The following is an 18,190-nucleotide window of genomic DNA, read 5'->3' as shown; positions in this document are numbered from 1 at the left end:
GACTCGAACATAGTTATTAGACATAAAGAGATAACACATGACTGCAGGAGGAAAACGAATTAGAATACAAAGATTAAGAAGCTAATAACATTAAAACATATACTAATCATGTTTTATCCATTATGACTATACCATTTATCTCAGTTTTATTGACACCTTAATAAAAATGATGAAATTATAATTATGAAACCTAGAAACATAAAACACAAAGGTTTCTTTAAATAAGAATCAAATGAACCATGAAGACATCCAATAGCTCTCTTTCACAGGATAGAGGCAAGAAGGCTCAAATATGAAATTTAAAAAGAAAAGAAAAATAGCATTGTGTGCTATGAGGAGAAAGTGCATTCCCAATGCAAAAATGTTATTTGTCTTTGATCTTAAGAGTGAAGCAATGGCATAAGCATTATGGTAAATGTAATAAGATTGGTTAATTTAATCTTGTAATTATAACTAGGAAATATATTACTGTTTCTAGCATAGACACAATACAAGGCCTGAAATTTGAGGGCGAGGAGTTAGTCATCATCATTGACTGGTTCTTTATTTTATCAACTACAAGAGGAAGAAAGGCAAAGTTGACTTCAACAGGATTTAAATTCAAAATGTAAAGAGCTAAGACAGACTACAAATTATTCTGTTTGATACTCCAACAATCCAGCCATCTAGTATCTTGAGGAAACGCATAACGATTCCCAATTCAAACAGTTTCTTCAAAATAATACATGTAAACAAAAGACAGGAATACCACTATTGATTACATGGTCATGAGTTCAAACCTTACTACATCTAATGTATTGCAACCCATGAAATGCAAATAACCCTGCATTAGTTTTCTGACTGACAACGGGTTCAATTTGATCTTCATGGTAGAGTGCAAAAGGTATTATGTAAAAACATTTCCTTTAATTATGCAAAATCACCCATCCATGTAAAAACGAAACAGAATACCAAACACATTCAACCTCATCTTACTGCATATTATTCCCAAAGTAGAGATGATAGCCAAAATTCTTGGTTGAATATCACAAAGAAGAACATTACCATTAAGTGAAAGTTATTCTGCAATAAAAGACGACAGACTCCCGATACAAGTAAAATATCACCAAAAATGTGATCTGTTACATTTATGTCCAGAATCACATCACACCAGAGCACAGCCAAATTGGATTAGAATGAATTTTTTCTGTCGGTGCGCATATACATAGATATATTCTTACAAAACCAGGACAAATGACACCATCTTCTTTGTTTTCATAGGTAAAGAAATCATTAAAAGAACACTGCCTTTTGATATTCCAGTAAATTTGTAGGGTAGACTTTGAAAGAAATGTAAAGATCACACTACAAATAAATGGAATTAGGATAATCTTGATAAAATCTTAGAGTCTGTATTCCTATTGCAAGAAAAAACTGTAATGGCACTGCACCTCAGAATGTAATATTACATCAGTATCAGAGAGTAGATACCTTTCAGAAATATTGTTACTGATTTCAATTATTCAGTTGCAGTCATGCAAGTTACTGCCTTCAAGGGTTTTAGTTTATTGCATCAATAAACTTTGTATGATACTTATTTTAAGAACCACATAGGTAGAATGGCAAAGTCAATCTGAGAATAAAGGGAAGTAACCAAGATGGAATCAAAGACCCCAAAGTAATTTTGTTTGACACAAATTAACATTCCATGCTAAACACACACACATCTAACAAATTGCATAGTTCTACTCTTTCAAATGTCACTCGATGTTTCAGCCAACCTAAAAGCTTAGTAGAACATATGCCCAAGGTATCACATTGTGGGATCACATTATTGCAAGGCAAACTTCTAAACTACAGAGCCATAAATTTTTCTAACTTTAACATGTACTACTAAATGATATACCTCTTAGTATATCATTTAGTAGTTTAGTGGAGCCATCAAAGTAAAATATCATACTATCCTTTACACCTATATTTCCCAATGAATGTGTGTGTGGGCGGGATCAATAAAAAGATGGATCCTGATCATGAAGCAGGGGTAGGATCTAGAGAAGAGTGATGCAGAAAAGATTCTTATTAGCCTCTTCAAAAAGGCACAAAATATAAGAATGTTCTCACAAAAGTGGATTGCTATTCTTAACAATAAGGTTAACTGAGACACATAAAATTAAATAATCATTAATATATTTAACAAATGAATATGGAAATATAATTAAGAATTACTTATTACCAAAAACCAATCATTCAAAGCTCATTTAAAATTTTGAAATGTGTACCAAAAATATATTCTCCAGCTTCTTGTGAAAACATTTCTGAAAGCTAAAATTCATTAAATGTAAAAAATCAAACAAACAAAAAAATGGTATTTACGCTCTACAATTTACTAAATGACAAACACTATCACAAATATTATAGTAGTAGTTATTCAATAATATTATAGTAGTAACAAATTTATACATTTTTGAGATTGAGGAGCTGAAATATTGCGAGCTCAAACCTTACCGCAGTCAATACTGCATTTCAGAGCAAGGGACATAACTCTACCAATTTCAGTCTAACTGACTCGACTGAGTGACAGCGAGAAGGAAATACAGTAAAAAGCAACAGTACTTTTTTTCTTTTTTTAACCAACACAACAGAAATCTGCCTTCTGACCAATAAGTGGGAAAGGGGATAATTTGCAAGCCAAAGAAACGAGCAAGAATAACTATGAAATCAAAGGATGGGTAACACTGGGAATCAAACTTTGGCAATCTTATATGAGAGAAACATCCTTACAAGATATAAAATATTTGAAAAAGGGAAATGTTTTAATATACTTTCAAACTGTGTGTTAATAAAGGACATCACTCCAACTACTTAACTTGTAGGTTGGTTACTCAGATATGAGCTAATGAGGTAGTATTGATGCAGTCACTTGATTTGTTAGAAATAGCAGTCACTCCTGACCCACCCACACACCTCAACACCCACTGTCTTTAAAAATGGAAGGGCAAATTGGATAAAACAGTCCTTGTATTTCCCTTAAAGGACAGGATAGTCACAGCTGAAATACCTTTGAGCTGTTCAATTAGGGTTGGCCTGAGGATGAACAACTCAAACACTAAATGTTTATATAAAATACCAGCCTCTTCTGCATTAAGGGGAAAATTGAGCTGGCAAGGAAATTTCTACATGACTTGACCTATTAAATACAACTAAAGCTTCAACAACTATTAACAGCCACATGTTTATGCTAAATTTAAGGAAAGAACACAAAAATGGAATGTTGTCATTAATAAAGGAATATTAGATAAATCAAAAAACAAATTTCGGCAGACCAACAGCCACATATTTTGTATCTCAAACAAAAGCACGAGATATTTAAATTGCTAAGTGATTAGCTACTTAAGTACTTAATTACTTATCGCTGTGCAACTCTGAGGATAGTGATATCCAACAACATTAAAATAAATTTATGGGAATAGCTGTGTGATAGAGAAGTTTACTTCCCAACCACGCGTTTCTAGGTTCAGTCTCAATGAGCAGTACCTTCGGCAAGCGTTTTCCACAATAGCCCCAGGATGACCTTGTGAGTCGATTTGATAGACAGAAACTGAAAGATGACCATCGAGTAAACTCGTGTGTGTGTATGTTTTACTTTATAATCTGTGATCACTTGTATGGTACAGTGAGCAATGTGGTTGTCAGTTTCCTCTACTAACAAATCATCAGGGCACTTTGAGCCTTCAAAACTATGTTAAATAAGAGATTCCTTACTCAAAAAAGTAGATAAGAGTTAGTGGTGGAAAAGAAATTCAGCTGTAAAAACAATACCTCAAAACACATATTCATCCAATCCAAGCAAGCATGGAAAAATGGACATAATATGAACAAACAATTGAACAAAGGAACACAGTTGTCAAACTCATTCAAGTGGTGAGCAACAGAAAACAATAACATCAGGTCCTGTCACATGAACAATAACTTGTGATATCACACCATGTGTCACAATCAAACACTAGACAAAAATATATTTTCCTGAAACATTAAAGAAATCATGCAAAAACTTGCAAGATTGGAACTAGAAGAAATAAATTTTTACTGTAAGAAGTGCAAATTCTTCAGAGTAATTATTTCATTTTGGTCACTCAAAGAACACTAGAATTTTTTTAGTGAATTCAATTAAAAATTATGAAGATAACCAAATGTATTTGACAAGGAAATGAAGACAACTGTAAAAAAAATATACACAGGCTGTGTCAAAAAATAAGAAATTAAAATCTAGGAGGACAGAGACATTCCACATTTTCCTTGATCCTCACACCAGCAGAAGTGCATGGATATAGCAATTACATTGATATCTGCATATATGAAACGAATGTTGAAGATTATTCAGAAAAGGATGAAAAATGACATTGAGGTTATTAGCAAAGGATCAAAGAAGGTTTAAATATGCAGGGACAACATAGCAAAGGGTTATCTAACTTGAAGACTATGAATTTCTCTCTCTCTCTCACACATATATATGCCTGTATCAAAGTACTCTAAAGAAAATCAGTGTGCCGTAGTAGACAATAGAAATACAGATAGAACATTAAATATCAAAAACAATCCTAATAAGGATACTGAAATACTACCTCATAAATATTTTGTTAGTCCTGAGAGAAAAATAGAGCTGTGGGTAGATTTAACAATTGGCTTGAAATGAATCAGTGCCAATAAATTATATGAATATCATAATTCATAATATTTAACCCAATTTCTCCATGCATATGTCACCCCACACTGACATTTAGACCATGAAACACAAAGCACAACCCTAAATTTCTACATCTTTAAATATGTGGTAATGAGGAGATCACATACAAGCATTGAAAATGCCAACAAATGGACAAGTAATTTATATCCTTTTTTTTAAGTTTGGTACTTATCAATCAGTCTCTTTTGGTGAACTGTTAAGTTACAGGGACATAAACACAACACTGGTTGTCAAGTGGTGGCGGTGGACAAATACAGACATATATATATATATATATATATATATATATGTGTGCATACAATGGGCTTCTTTCAGTTTCTGTCTAACAAATCCACTCACATAGCTCTTGTTCTTGAAAGCCTAAGACAGATTTTTTAACTAGAAATATCAGTACTAATTAAATATTTCTCAGGTAATGGTTCTAAATTGGTATTGTCTATATTTAATATTCTGTGTACATTGCTATCACCTATAACATACTGATTTTCTGTACATTTTGCAATGCTTCAAGCAAACAACAATCTTCTACTCAAAAGAAAACTGCTTATATTGACAGAGGAAGGAGAGGAGGATCATAACACCCACAGTTGACAAGTACAACAAATCTAAGTGTCTAAACTCTGAACTTTCTGGAACACACATTGTCCTTCCAAATATTATTTATGATTCCAAGCTTTTTCTCTTTTTAAATTTCAATTTTTGAAGTTGTGCAGGTTTGTAAATATATCTAATTTCATTCAATTTTCCTTTTGTATTAACTATAACCATGGTTAACTACAGTTCAGTTATAAACTTTTTTTCTGACTCATCCACTCCAGTCAACTCTCAAATGAATCTTTGAAAGAAAAAAATGTATATCTGCAGTTTTTATTGTCAAAATACACTTATCTCTCAAAATTTGTGAAGATTATTCCACCAGATATAGAAAAGAAGCACCCATCATTTCTCTGTAAATCTCAAAGTTTGAGTACACTTTCTGAGAATTCCTAAGCCATAATCTGCACCATTAATTCTGCTCTAGATAGGACAATGTCGACATATTGGTGAAATCAATTTACAATAGAAAATAAACAGCATCCATCTGCTCAAACATCAGGCTGTTTTTGTTTGTTTGTTTTGTTTCGGTTTTTTTTTTTTTGGCTTTTTTTTTTTCTGATAACTTCATTGGAAATTGGGCAGCATGTTAAGTGGAAGACTTTTTATTTACATGTGAAGTTCTTTGCCTTACTGGATTCTGCGGAGAGAAAATAAGAGTACCACAAATTGATGATTATTAAAACAAATTAAATACATGCAAGACACTGACAATCATTACCATAACTTTTGCAATCAAAATGAACATATTTTAAATATGAATAAAGAAAATTAACCTTCAATTGCTCCATATTATTTATTTTTGCTAGTAATTTCTTATTGTTCCGATGGAGAATCTTGCCTGAAATCAGACCTCACAGCTAACTAACTTATTCCACTTTGTAAGCTGTCTGTATTTACTATTTGACAATTCTAATTCCACTAGAAGATGCTGTTGAAAATGATGTTTCTTTTTTCTGAATTCTCTATTTTACATTTAAAGCAATGTCAACAAAATTTTACAGGCAGTCATCTCAAGCTCAGGAAGTTCAATCCATATCATTACAGATTCCAATTAAGCTTATATAATTTCTCTCTTTTTTATTCTTTTTTATTTTTTCTTCCAATTTCAATGTCTAAATCTGCTGATTACTCATATATCTCTAAGATATCTACGTTATAAAGTCATAACAGAGCTAAAAATCATTAAAAAAATTAAGTAAATTTTCAATAGGGAAAACAAAGTCAACTTACATATGGTTTTATCACTAATTCTTCTTCAGGTAAAGGCTCAGCTTCTGATGAGGTTGAGCCAGGAGAATTGTGCCTATCATCAAACTCTTCATGAAATACTTCCTCTATTGTAGGAAAAATTAAGCAATTTAACAAATTATTACTACTACATATACGTACATTATACATATGACCAAATTTAACAAGGATATTTTGTTAGAACACTGAATACTATATTATTTTGAGAGGACCTCTCATATGGATGTATGGTGCATAAAAGCATGCATATTGTTGGCAGGTAAGAATCGTTTGCTATGGGCACCAGAACTGACAGAGCACATGATTTCAACCTGCCTAGTCTCCTCAGTGGTAGACATCCAGTAGCAGCATAACAGCTGAATCTCACTATCAATGGTATATAAAATTTCAGTGTCTTTTCAGGCACCGATGTTACAAAGCTCCAGCAGACTTATTAAAAAATAATTGATAGCAACAGAAGTAGTATTAATACCAAAAGACAATCTTTATGTCCAACTTAACGTCGATGTTATATTAGAAACATAAAATTCTGCATTATTTACCATGAGTGAACCTCTCATACAAGTCCATGGTATATAAAATCATTTATATTTATATCACTGTCAAATAAGAGTCATCTGCTACGAGCAGAACTGCCAGATCATGTGATTTCAACCTGCTCAGTCTCCTCAGTGGAAGATGTCCAGTAGCAATATAACAGCCACATTTCAGTGGTTTTTCAGGCACTGATGTTACTAATAACTTATTTAAAAAATATTAGCAACAGAAGCAGTATTAATATCAAAAGATAGTGAGTGTGTGTGTGTGTGTGGTTTTTTTTTTTTGCCATATTCCCTTTCATATCAGCTAAGTCTTTGAACACCGGGGTAACTTTGAACAAAATATAATATTTGTTTCCTCTTATCGCTCATTACTGAAATTTCTTACAGAGTTATTTAAATGTGTTGATAAACTTTAGAATCATATTTATATGATGGTATAATTTCAATACATAAAGTAAAATTTATAAATATAACTTTGATTACCCGCTCAAAGAAAGAATTTGCCAACCTCTTCAAATTCCAGCAAAACAAACATTTTTGCAAGATACTTTTGTCAGTAGCTAAAGCATTTCTTGCATAAAAAATACAAACTTTTGTTAAAACATGATGTTAATATAACTAGCTAATAATTTTCTATTGAAGTGCTTTTATAACTTTGGTATCTTTGTAAAAACTTGTATAACATGACATGCCCCCCCGCCACCACTTTGATTATCTAGCAGGGTTACTTTGAACGGCATTCAAAGTAACCCTGACCACTGTTTCCAGCAGTAAGCAAGCTGCTACTACGGTTCAAATAGTGCCCAATATAAGTTAGGTATTTAAGATTTTTAATGTTTTTCTTATTTATGGACAAAATTTCACCCTTAGAATGAATGAGACGTAACCCCAAATTTATCTTTTTTTATTATGGCTTGATAACCAAAATCAGTTCTTTCTGTTGCAAAGTCTAACTCTTTAAACCATATTGTTTTTTTTTAGGATCAACTTGTAGTTTGAATCAATTAATAAGAGTAATTTTGAACATAAGTAAAAAAAAACATTACTGTTCAAAGTAACCCCAAATCAGGGGTTACTTTGAACAGCAACAATTATATAAGAAAATCAATCAAATATTGACTGCAACTTATTTTTATTTCATATATCAGTTTACCTATTTAGTCCCCCTAACATAGACAAATTTAGTTAAGATTGAAAAAAAAGTTATGAAATTATTGCAATAAGAAGTCTAAATCTGTTCAAAGTAACTCTTTCACAGTAATCAGATTGTCACCTAAACTCCATTGTATTCTTTACACAAACTCAAGAGGTAAGATCAGCCATGATGGATATTTAATATTATACTTTGTGGATAATATATATAAACACACACACAGTAGTTGCATAATAGGTATTTTGATTTGGGGTGTAAATTGTCTTAGAAATTTCTATAATACTATGTACAACAAAGTGTTGCACAATTGCTATAAGAGCAGATAGTATTATATAATTCAATAAATTAGATTTTAGTATTTCATTTTATATATAAAAAAATATATTGACAATACAATAGTAATATATCAAAAAAATTAACTAAGTTTTATTGAATTGTTTTATTTTTCTTAATGTAAGCTGGGCAAGGGAAAAACGACCTAATAGCATAATATGCAACATTAATTTTAAAATCTTGATTTAGGTGAGAAAAATCTAGATAGTATTAAAAGAAATTTATATTACACATGAAGTTTTAGGTGTATATATATGCACAAACACACACTTTTTCCAAACAAGGATGTATAGGTTAATGCATTTAGCAAATAATTACTAGAACCTACTGAAGCTATTAATGGTCTATTGTAAATAATATTCATACAAGGATAATTAAAATCAACAATGCAAGCTGACTCTCTCTCAGTTTTACAGTACAGACATTGCTTACACCAGGAGCTATCCCACCTTCATTGGTCATGGACACACATGCAGTGCCAGTGCCAACATAACTGAAAACCCACCCTGCTGATTTTCTAGCAGTATACAATTGACTGTCATCCATACTATCATTCACACACATTCACGTCTCACACATATTTATATAAGTAAATTTATGTAACAGTATTGCATTCAAATGAGTGATTATATGCATCAGTTAAAATATTCTTTTAATGAGTTTATTGGTATGTTTATCACAATTTCTTAATACTTTCTATAAGATGCATTTAGTTATATATAAAAACAAAAAAGAAGACAGCTAAACATATGTATATTAATCTTTGTTATATTATCATAATCATGGTTACATTATTTGAGAGTAGGCATGGCTGTGTTGTTGAGAAGTTCACTCCACAACCATGTGATTTCAGGTTCAGTTTCACTCTGTGGAACCTTGAGTGTCTTCTACTTTAGACTGAGGATGCCTAAAGTTTTGTGAATGGATTTGGTAGATGTAAACTGAGAGAAGGCTGTGTGTGTGTGTGTGTGTGTGATAATTTAACATCTGCTTTCCATGCTGGCATGGGTTAGACAATGTGACTAGGACTGGTAAGCTGGAGATCTGCACAGGCCCCAGTCATCTGTTTGCTTTGGTTTCTACAGCTAGCGACTCTTCCTAACACCAGCCACTTTAAAGAGTGTACTGGGTATTTTTACATGTCACCAGCATAGGTGCCTTTTACATGTCACTGGCAATGACCACAATTCACTTAGCTTAACAGGTTTTCTCAAGTACAGCAAATCACCAGCAGTCTCGGTCACATGCCATTGCTTCTGTGAGGTACAATAACTGAAGATCACATTTCACCACCTAGTCCCATGTCTTCCTGAGTCTACCCCTTCTACCTTAATAATACATTTATCTTAAGAATATAGTTGCTTTACATATTGTAATAGTTTCCACAAAATAATCACAGAAAACCAAACTGGAGTTACAGTTAAGTTGCTTGCATTTGTCAAAAGAAAACATTGAAATCAAAGTACAAAAGGAAAATACTGAGTGTTCAGGAATGTTTTCCATATTTGTTCCTGAATATAAAACATTGGACTAACAACAAGATCATGAGGTTAAAGAAGTTAAAACTTTTTAGTACAGCCAATGACTAGACTAGTAGTCCAAAGTTTAATATATTGCTGTTTTTGCAATAGCCTACCCAGTTCCCAGTAACTATAAAATATTCAAAATTTGTACAACCTATCACCAAAATAAAAAAAGAAAAAAATGCATGTAAAACTATATATAAATTAAAGATAATATACTTACCTTCACTCTCAGAACTATAGTTAACAGCATGCTCTTCTATCTTGCTGACCAATTCAGCAAGATCAGTGAAATTAGCCACAGTAGGCATTGATGGCTAAGAAATAAATAGAGCAAAATTGCATGACAATCTCTCATACAGACATAGAGCACTATTTTTCTCTTTAATGCTTTTTACTATATTATCCATTGTGAATCATTTGGGTAACTATTTCACAAGTAAGGGGGAAAAAAAGACTACTGATTTATGATTAACCTCAGATACATTTCGCATACCAAATCTCAGGATATCAAGATACAGTACAATGAAGAAACATAAAGATCATTGCCATATGGTGAAAGCAGAAAATAAGGAATTATAAATGTAGATTAATAAGAATATAAACTGTAGCAAATCAATATTAAACTGGACACTGAATAACACAATATGACATCATATATGTATATGAAAGAAAATATACTTTGTAAAAAAAGCTAAAGCAAAATGTAAAACTGGAATGCAGAACAATGGAATTTAATAATGTATTCTCCAGGATCAATTCTAAACCAAACAGTAAAATTGGAGCTTTATAAAGGAACAATGCTCAGATGTAAAAGGTTTGTATCCTTTTCAATTTCATTACCAATATAAGTAATATAGCTGCCAACTGGGAGCCAAGGTACACAGCTAAAGCCTTACTTCTAATTTACATTGCTAAATTTGGTAATAATGGTGTTTAAAGACACACAGAATCAGTACATAAAAGAGAGAATGTGCACAGAAGACTTATTGTTGTAGAGAAATAGCTAAGTGGATATAGCTTTCATAAGCCATTCTGAAAGTCGTAAGGCTTCTTGTGATTTTGGAGTACACTTAATTCTTTATCTTTTACTATCTATCAGAAATAGCTATCAGATTATGTGGAAATGTTATGAAGAACACAAATATTTTATTAAGTATATTTGATCACTATCTGCTTTAAGACCATAAAACTGGAGCTAAACTAATCCTTTGAAGCCTTTTGAGGTTCAGTAAACATTTACAATTACTCTAGAGTAAATAAGTTTCTGATAAATCAACTCTATGAGCAGATTTCATTTACTAGTTGTAGTTATTTTATTTCAATTTATACAGTGAATAAGAAAGGATAGCATAAGTAACATTTTCCCACCTCTCTAAAACCCTTCAGGCCTCAAGCGTGCCAAGAGAAGATGACTTGGAAGTCATGTACCTGTCAAGTAATGGGGTTAACATGATCAACGGTCTGCCCCATCACCCAATTTCTAGTCATTTACTTATATTATGTTGGAGACTAGAAAGAAAATATTCACAATATTTCTTCTTAAACTCTATGGTTCGAATAACATGCTCAAATGGTTTTATAAGTTACCCTAGTTTAAATGATTTTCAAAAACTCATAAAACAGAAGTTATGCTCATTATTAACCAATACCAACTGGAATATAACTGACAGCTGAAATAAGCTATGGTAGGAATGTTCATGCAAGGAGAAGAAATCAATTTTTATGTATCCCATAAATATTTAAATGCAAGATATTTGTCAGATATTTAAAAAAAAAAAATCTGCTTGTTGACAAATTGAATAAAAAGATTTAGAAGTGCATGTTGCTATGTATATGATCTTTTTAAAGCTGCAAAAAGCTGGAAAGGGTTTGCGATTTCATCCAAAAATACAAGATCTAATAAGGCCTTTTGTGTATATATTATATGAATATATATAATAGCTAGCTGAAGCATGAGCATCAATAACCTTACTAGGAGTTCGAATGGAGTAGATACATATCCTTGGCCTGTAATTTTAGGATCACCACTTTACTTCCTGCCTTGTAAAAGGCTCATATCAGCCTGCTAAAGAGTACAAAAATTTCAGAATAAAAATAGTGTGTGGGAGGGTGTGTAATTACTACATATATTTGATATTGTGTAGACTTTAATGTTTAAGAATGCAATAAACAAATAGGTAATACTAATTATCTGAACAATGCAACAGATTTAACACTTTAACAACCATAATACTAATGCTAGTATTAAACACAAAGATGTATTTATATAAAAAGATGAAACAGCAACACTAAGAAAAACATTATTTCCTGTATAATTAGTTGCTACGAAAAAGCATTCAGAAAACCCCAAAACGGTTAATTCATATAAATATAACTATCTTTATAGCAGCTGAATTTGGTTGGTTTGAATTCTTAGATTGGAAAAATTTGACCCAAAAAGTAAGAATCCCTCCCAATCTGTAGGATAGAATATCATAACTGTTTTCTGGTGTAAAGCAAATTCTGCCAGATGACTCACAGTCAATCAAAACCACTGAAATTAACTGACTACAGTCACTTAATTAAAGCAAATTAACCTGTTACATTTTGAACAGAGCAACAGACGACTTTCCAGACAATAACAATAGTGAGGAAGTTTCTGTCATTCCTAAAACAAATATCACTCAAAGTCTTTACTACCTTTAAATAGAGACCTTGTACAGAGCACTAAACCTTATACTTATAAATATACAATGGCCACAGCATGAATGGTTTGTATATGTTCAATAAAAGCTTACATCTTAAATAGGTGACACAAGAATATAAAAATTTCAAAATTAACAACACTATACTGTACTACAAATACTCTAATATCTAGGTTACCCAGCATACATTTATACTTCCTTAAGCTCTTATGATTCAATTGTGTACATCAACATCAACTGTAGCAGTTGCACTATTACCAAAACAGCTAGCAACAAAGCCACACAGGTTTCAAAAATGTTTCATAGTCATTGTTTAGCATCCTCTTTCCATGCAGGCATGGGTAGGATAGTTTGACATGGAGCTGGCTAGCAGAGAGCTGTCCAGACTCCAATTGTCTGTTGTAGCATGGCTTCTATGGTTGGATGCCCTTCCTAACACCAACCACTTAGAGGTGCTGGGTGTTTTTATGAGTCACTGGCACAGGTGCATTTACACTGTACCAGCATGGGTGCATTAATGCAGCACCAGCATGGGTGCATTAATGCAGCACCAGCATAGGTGCTTTTTAAGTAGCACCAGCACCTGAAAGGACAATCCTGTATGTGTTGAAGATAAAGATTTTACTTAGCTTGATGCATCTTATCAAGTACAGCAAATCACCACATCTCCCAGTCCTTCTGGAAGACCAAGAGTGCCAGGACTAATGTTTAGAATTGAGCAGTCGTAAATTCCATCATGAACCTCATGCAAAAAAAAGTCACTTGGGTCACTTGACTGATTGGCATGAACTTGCTCACAACACCTAGACCACAGACAAGCTATTTCCTCATTTTGTATCTTCTGCCATCACTACTACAACCTCTGTTCCTTGTAGGTGGTTGATCTCATGCCACTTCTATCAGACCTACCAAATTCATTCACATTTCTTCATTGCCCATACTGTCTCTTTCCCCTTTCTCACTCCTTTTCAATCCTTCCTTCTCAGACTGTCCTCCTTCTGCATTTTCCTTGCAACAATCATGAACTTGTAGTTATTCAAGAAGAACATTAACTGCAACAATCTCTCTGGTCACAGAGGGCCTGCCAAGGCCATGGTCATAGCCCATTTCCTCCAAGCTGAAGACTCTGTACACCCACAGGTGAAACTCGGAGAAGCAAGAGACTACTTGAACAACACATTAATCTGTACTATGGTATTGAGTACTCTTTTTTTTTCTGATAGTCAACACTAAATGGATATATAAGACTACATTATGTTAATATTCAGTTTCAACATTTAAGATCAATTGTTAAGAAGAAAGGAAACAAAAAGAGACTAGTAGAAGACCAGTGAGGAGGAGAATAGGAAGACAAAGCAAGCCAGTTAAGATGACAAGTTTAGGGTGTTAATTTATTGGCATGTTTAAAATAGTAATTCAAATATCTCAACAAAAGGATTTTTAAAAAAGGCACTACACACAAAATATTTTACTAATTTGCTAATTCCAGTTCTGTAACAAGTCAATAAACTTCACATTATGTATGTGTGTATGTATGTATGTATGCATGTATATATATACACACACACACACACACACACACACACACACACACACACACACACACACACACACACACACACACACACACACACACACACACAATACAAAGCTAAGAAAAATGTACAGAAATGGCAACTATTGGAAAAACAGTAAATTTTTCAATGATATTCTTACAAATAATGGCGATGCTTTCTTTTTGAACTTCCTTTCTTCTGATTTTTCCATGAAGAGATCTTTTAAAAGTCCTCCTTTGATCCAGCCACTGAACAGTGTTTTAGCATGATGGTAACCAACTTCCTACAAGACAATATTTCAGAGAGAGAGAGGGAAACATAACATTTGAAGTGATTATTTTCTACTATACTTAAAGCTTCCTGTAAAAAATAGGTTAATAAAAATAATTGTACTCTAAAAAAAAAATAAAAAAAGGAAAAAAAATCCACAGTGGTGTAGTCATACTACCTTGCATATACTGTCATATTTACTTTTGTTTTTATTATCAGTCATATTACATAGAGTCAAAAGATGTACATTTACAATCTGAACACTTAATCTGGTTTGCATGGCATACATGTGACTGAGATTACAATACTCTGCCCTAAACAAGACAAGTCCATCATGGGACACAAGTCCATCATAGGACGATATCTATTACTGAATACCATCTGCTATCTATTACTAGATACCATGAAAGACGTCACAGAAAGATTGGAACTAATAATTCCGTGAATGTGAGATCCTCTTGCAGTTTTATTATAGTTGTAAAAATTAATGATTCTTGTAATATAGTGACAGTTTATAAAATAGATACAAAATCAAAAGAATAGAAACTAAAATGAAAATGAGGTTTATATTTGTTTTGAAACAAGATTTGATTGTTTTGAAACAGAGCCCTGTGAGGTGGGAAGGTTACTGCAGTAAGTATCACAGACCATTCTGTAGCAACACCTTTGCAATCATGTCCATAAGGCATAGCTTAATACACCATTTGTTCAGGGATGTACCACCTGTTATTCCCTCCCCCACCATCTTCAGCTGCTTAATGCCACACCATCATATTTTTCTTACTGAGATAGTTATGGGTTTTCTTTTTATCGATAATTTTATCTCTTATACTTTTAATGTTTTTTTTTTCATTCCCAAGCATGACCAACAGAGACTATGGTGATTACCCAACCATCACATACCCCTAGGTCTCCTGCCAATTGGTTTAGCTTGAAGTATTTGTCTTATGATTCTTTCCTGTGACATTCTCATCACATGTTTGTTGCGTGACCTGTCAATGCAGAGAAGTAGTGACTGAACCTACAGAGACCTTATCTCCAAGCTAAGTACCCTGTCAAATAATGTTATGCCACAGACCCTTTTGGGATTTCTCGCTATTTAGATACAATAATGTTTTCAAATAAAAGCGAATTATTTTTTTTAAATAATTAAATAAACTTACATATATTTCATCAAAACTTCCGAATTGTAATGTTTTGAATTTGTCAATTGGTGGTCTCACATATTCACAGTAGTCGCTATTTTTCACCATTTCAAGTTGTCTCACACACGATACATATGCTAGCCGAGACTGGATTTCATTCATGTCTGGTACCTGGAATATGAACACAAACATTAAACATTTAGCTCAACCCATTCATGCAATCTACCAGCAACAAAATTCATTCAACACTTGAAGGGGATGGATTTTGTTTAATCCTTGGTTTTATACACTCATATAATCAATTTTAACTGAATAAAATATCAAAATGTCAGCTGGGGCGTCAATACTTTGTAGCTAATCCTTGGTGTTGTATTGTTTTTGGTCAAAGGATTAAACACCTACACCTCTGTGGGGTTCCCCACCTCTCTGCCACTTTTACAGATTCCTATGACATCCAGTTTCATTATTATTAATTTGAATTAGGAGCTTCATCCATAGTGGATTTTTCATTAGCTGATTACACAGCCATGGGCACTGCCCCTATGGCTGCATTGCCGTTCTCTTGATAGAGCTTGGTGATCCTGGCCATTGATCTTTTAGAATTCCTGCACTCAGCATCCACGTAAGATGCACTGTTGGCTTAGGTGAGCTCTTCATAACTACCATGCTGCAGTCCCATGACTTTGCCATATCTTTGACAGGATGGCTAATTAGGTGCTATGCTTTGCCAAAAGGCAGCCTGTAACTATGCAGACCACACTCACTCCATGAGATATTTTGAAATACCTACGTTACACTTATGTAATAACAGAGGAAAAAGAGAAACTCAATAATAGAAAACTGAATTGCAAATTGATGTGTAGTTTGGTGGTTTATCCTCATTTAATGTTTGTTTTCCATGCTGGCATGGGTTAGATAGTTTTGCAGGATCCAGTGTGCCCTAGAGCCACATCAAGCTCCAAGGTCAGCTTTGGTATGGTTTCTACAGCTGGACGCCCTTCCTAATGCCAACCACTTTACAGTGCTATTGAGTGCTTTTTTTTGTGCTACCAGTGCTCGTGAAGTTACCAAGTAACTTGCAAGACTGGAACAAGAAAACAAAAAGCTCCCTTGACTAAGTAGTTGGGTGTATTTGAGGTGGGTGACATTGGTTTTATACCAGGTATTGAAAGGCTAATGTATGATAGAGAGGAAAGCACAAGTATCTTGCGAAAGAGGAGATACATGGTTACTGGGTGAGTGGAAGTAGCCAGAAAGAAGGTGGAGATGGTGATGATGTGGTGCCAGAGCATCTCAAAATACAAGATGCATATAATTAAGGATAAAGAGAGTGGATTAGGGGTGAGAGGGAGTAGTTTCCCAAGAGTGAGAGGCAAGAGGAATAGATGATTAGAGATGGGAGTAGAGATGACTGTAGTGAGTGATAAACAAAGGTGGAGGTGTAGTTGATAGGAAATACCAATATGGAGAGGGGATAAGGAGGGAGAGATAGAAGTGGATCAGGCAGGAGAATAAATAAGAAAGTAGAGGTAGAAACAGTGGGAAGGGAGATGTAGAAGTACATAAGGGTGGCTATAGCAGGTGGGACATGATACCAGTATGAGAGGTATCATCATGGAGTATAGAAGAGGAGAGAGTGCAATGACTGAAGGTAGAGAATTGTGACTGGTGGAAAAGTATAGGAAAGAATGATAATGCAAATAAGAAATGGAAGTGGTCCCAGGGAGTTAGGGATGAAACTGGAAGCACAAAGAAAGGAACCCACTTCTCAGACACCATTTCAACAAATTAAAATATTTAATAAAACAAAAAACATTTCAAAGTAGTTATTCAGCAAAGTAGTTATTCAGCAAATATTGTGTTTGATCTTATTATAAAATGCAAAAATGTAACAATTTCAATCTCTTCACATAATCCAGTAATACCCATGAATTGCATATTCTTCTCTTCAGACATAAAGCTAAAAACATGTTGGTTAATCAAATAATAAAACAGGATTTTATTGCATTTAGAGTAAAATGAATAGATAATGAGTAGTCTTTTCCTCAACTCGGTGCGCTGAAAGTGTAGCTGCTAGAATAAGAATAGCCTGGGCAAAGTTTAGAGAGCTCTTACCCCTGCTGGCGACAAAGGGACTCTCACTCAGAGTAAAAGGCAGACTGTATGACGCATGTGTACGAACAGCCATGCTACATGGCAGTGAAACATGGGCTGTAACTGCTGAGGACATACGTAAGCTCGCAAGGAATGAAGCCAGTATGCTCCGTTGGATGTGTAATGTCAATGTGAATACCCGTCAGAGTGTAAGTATCTTGAGAGAAAAGCTGAACGTTAGAAGCATCAGTTGTGGCGTGCAAGAGAGACGATTGCGCTGGTATGGACATGTGGTGAGAATGGATGAGGATAGCTGCGT

The 18,190-nt window shown here is 33.6% G+C and overlaps 1 protein-coding gene across 1 annotated transcript in view; it reads right to left on the bottom strand.

Annotated features, from left to right (window-relative positions):
* Positions 1 to 5,576: 5,576 nt before the first annotated feature.
* LOC106876024 (patatin-like phospholipase domain-containing protein 7) overlaps positions 5,577 to 18,190 on the bottom strand; it is an 83,425-nt gene continuing 70,811 nt past the window's right edge. The window contains exons 29-33 of the mRNA XM_014924399.2: positions 15,796 to 15,948; positions 14,523 to 14,645; positions 10,343 to 10,436; positions 6,551 to 6,654; positions 5,577 to 5,957 (exon numbers count right to left, since the gene is read on the bottom strand). Coding sequence (XP_014779885.1) covers positions 5,907 to 5,957; positions 6,551 to 6,654; positions 10,343 to 10,436; positions 14,523 to 14,645; positions 15,796 to 15,948 — 525 coding nt within the window. The 3' untranslated portion in view covers positions 5,577 to 5,906. The remainder of the gene's footprint in view (positions 5,958 to 6,550; positions 6,655 to 10,342; positions 10,437 to 14,522; positions 14,646 to 15,795; positions 15,949 to 18,190) is intronic.

The sequence above is a fragment of the Octopus bimaculoides genome, chromosome 1, assembly GCF_001194135.2.
Source record: "Octopus bimaculoides isolate UCB-OBI-ISO-001 chromosome 1, ASM119413v2, whole genome shotgun sequence".
In the NCBI taxonomy this organism is placed as follows: Eukaryota; Metazoa; Mollusca; class Cephalopoda; order Octopoda; family Octopodidae; genus Octopus; species Octopus bimaculoides.
This window is presented reverse-complemented; position numbering and strand designations above follow the sequence as displayed.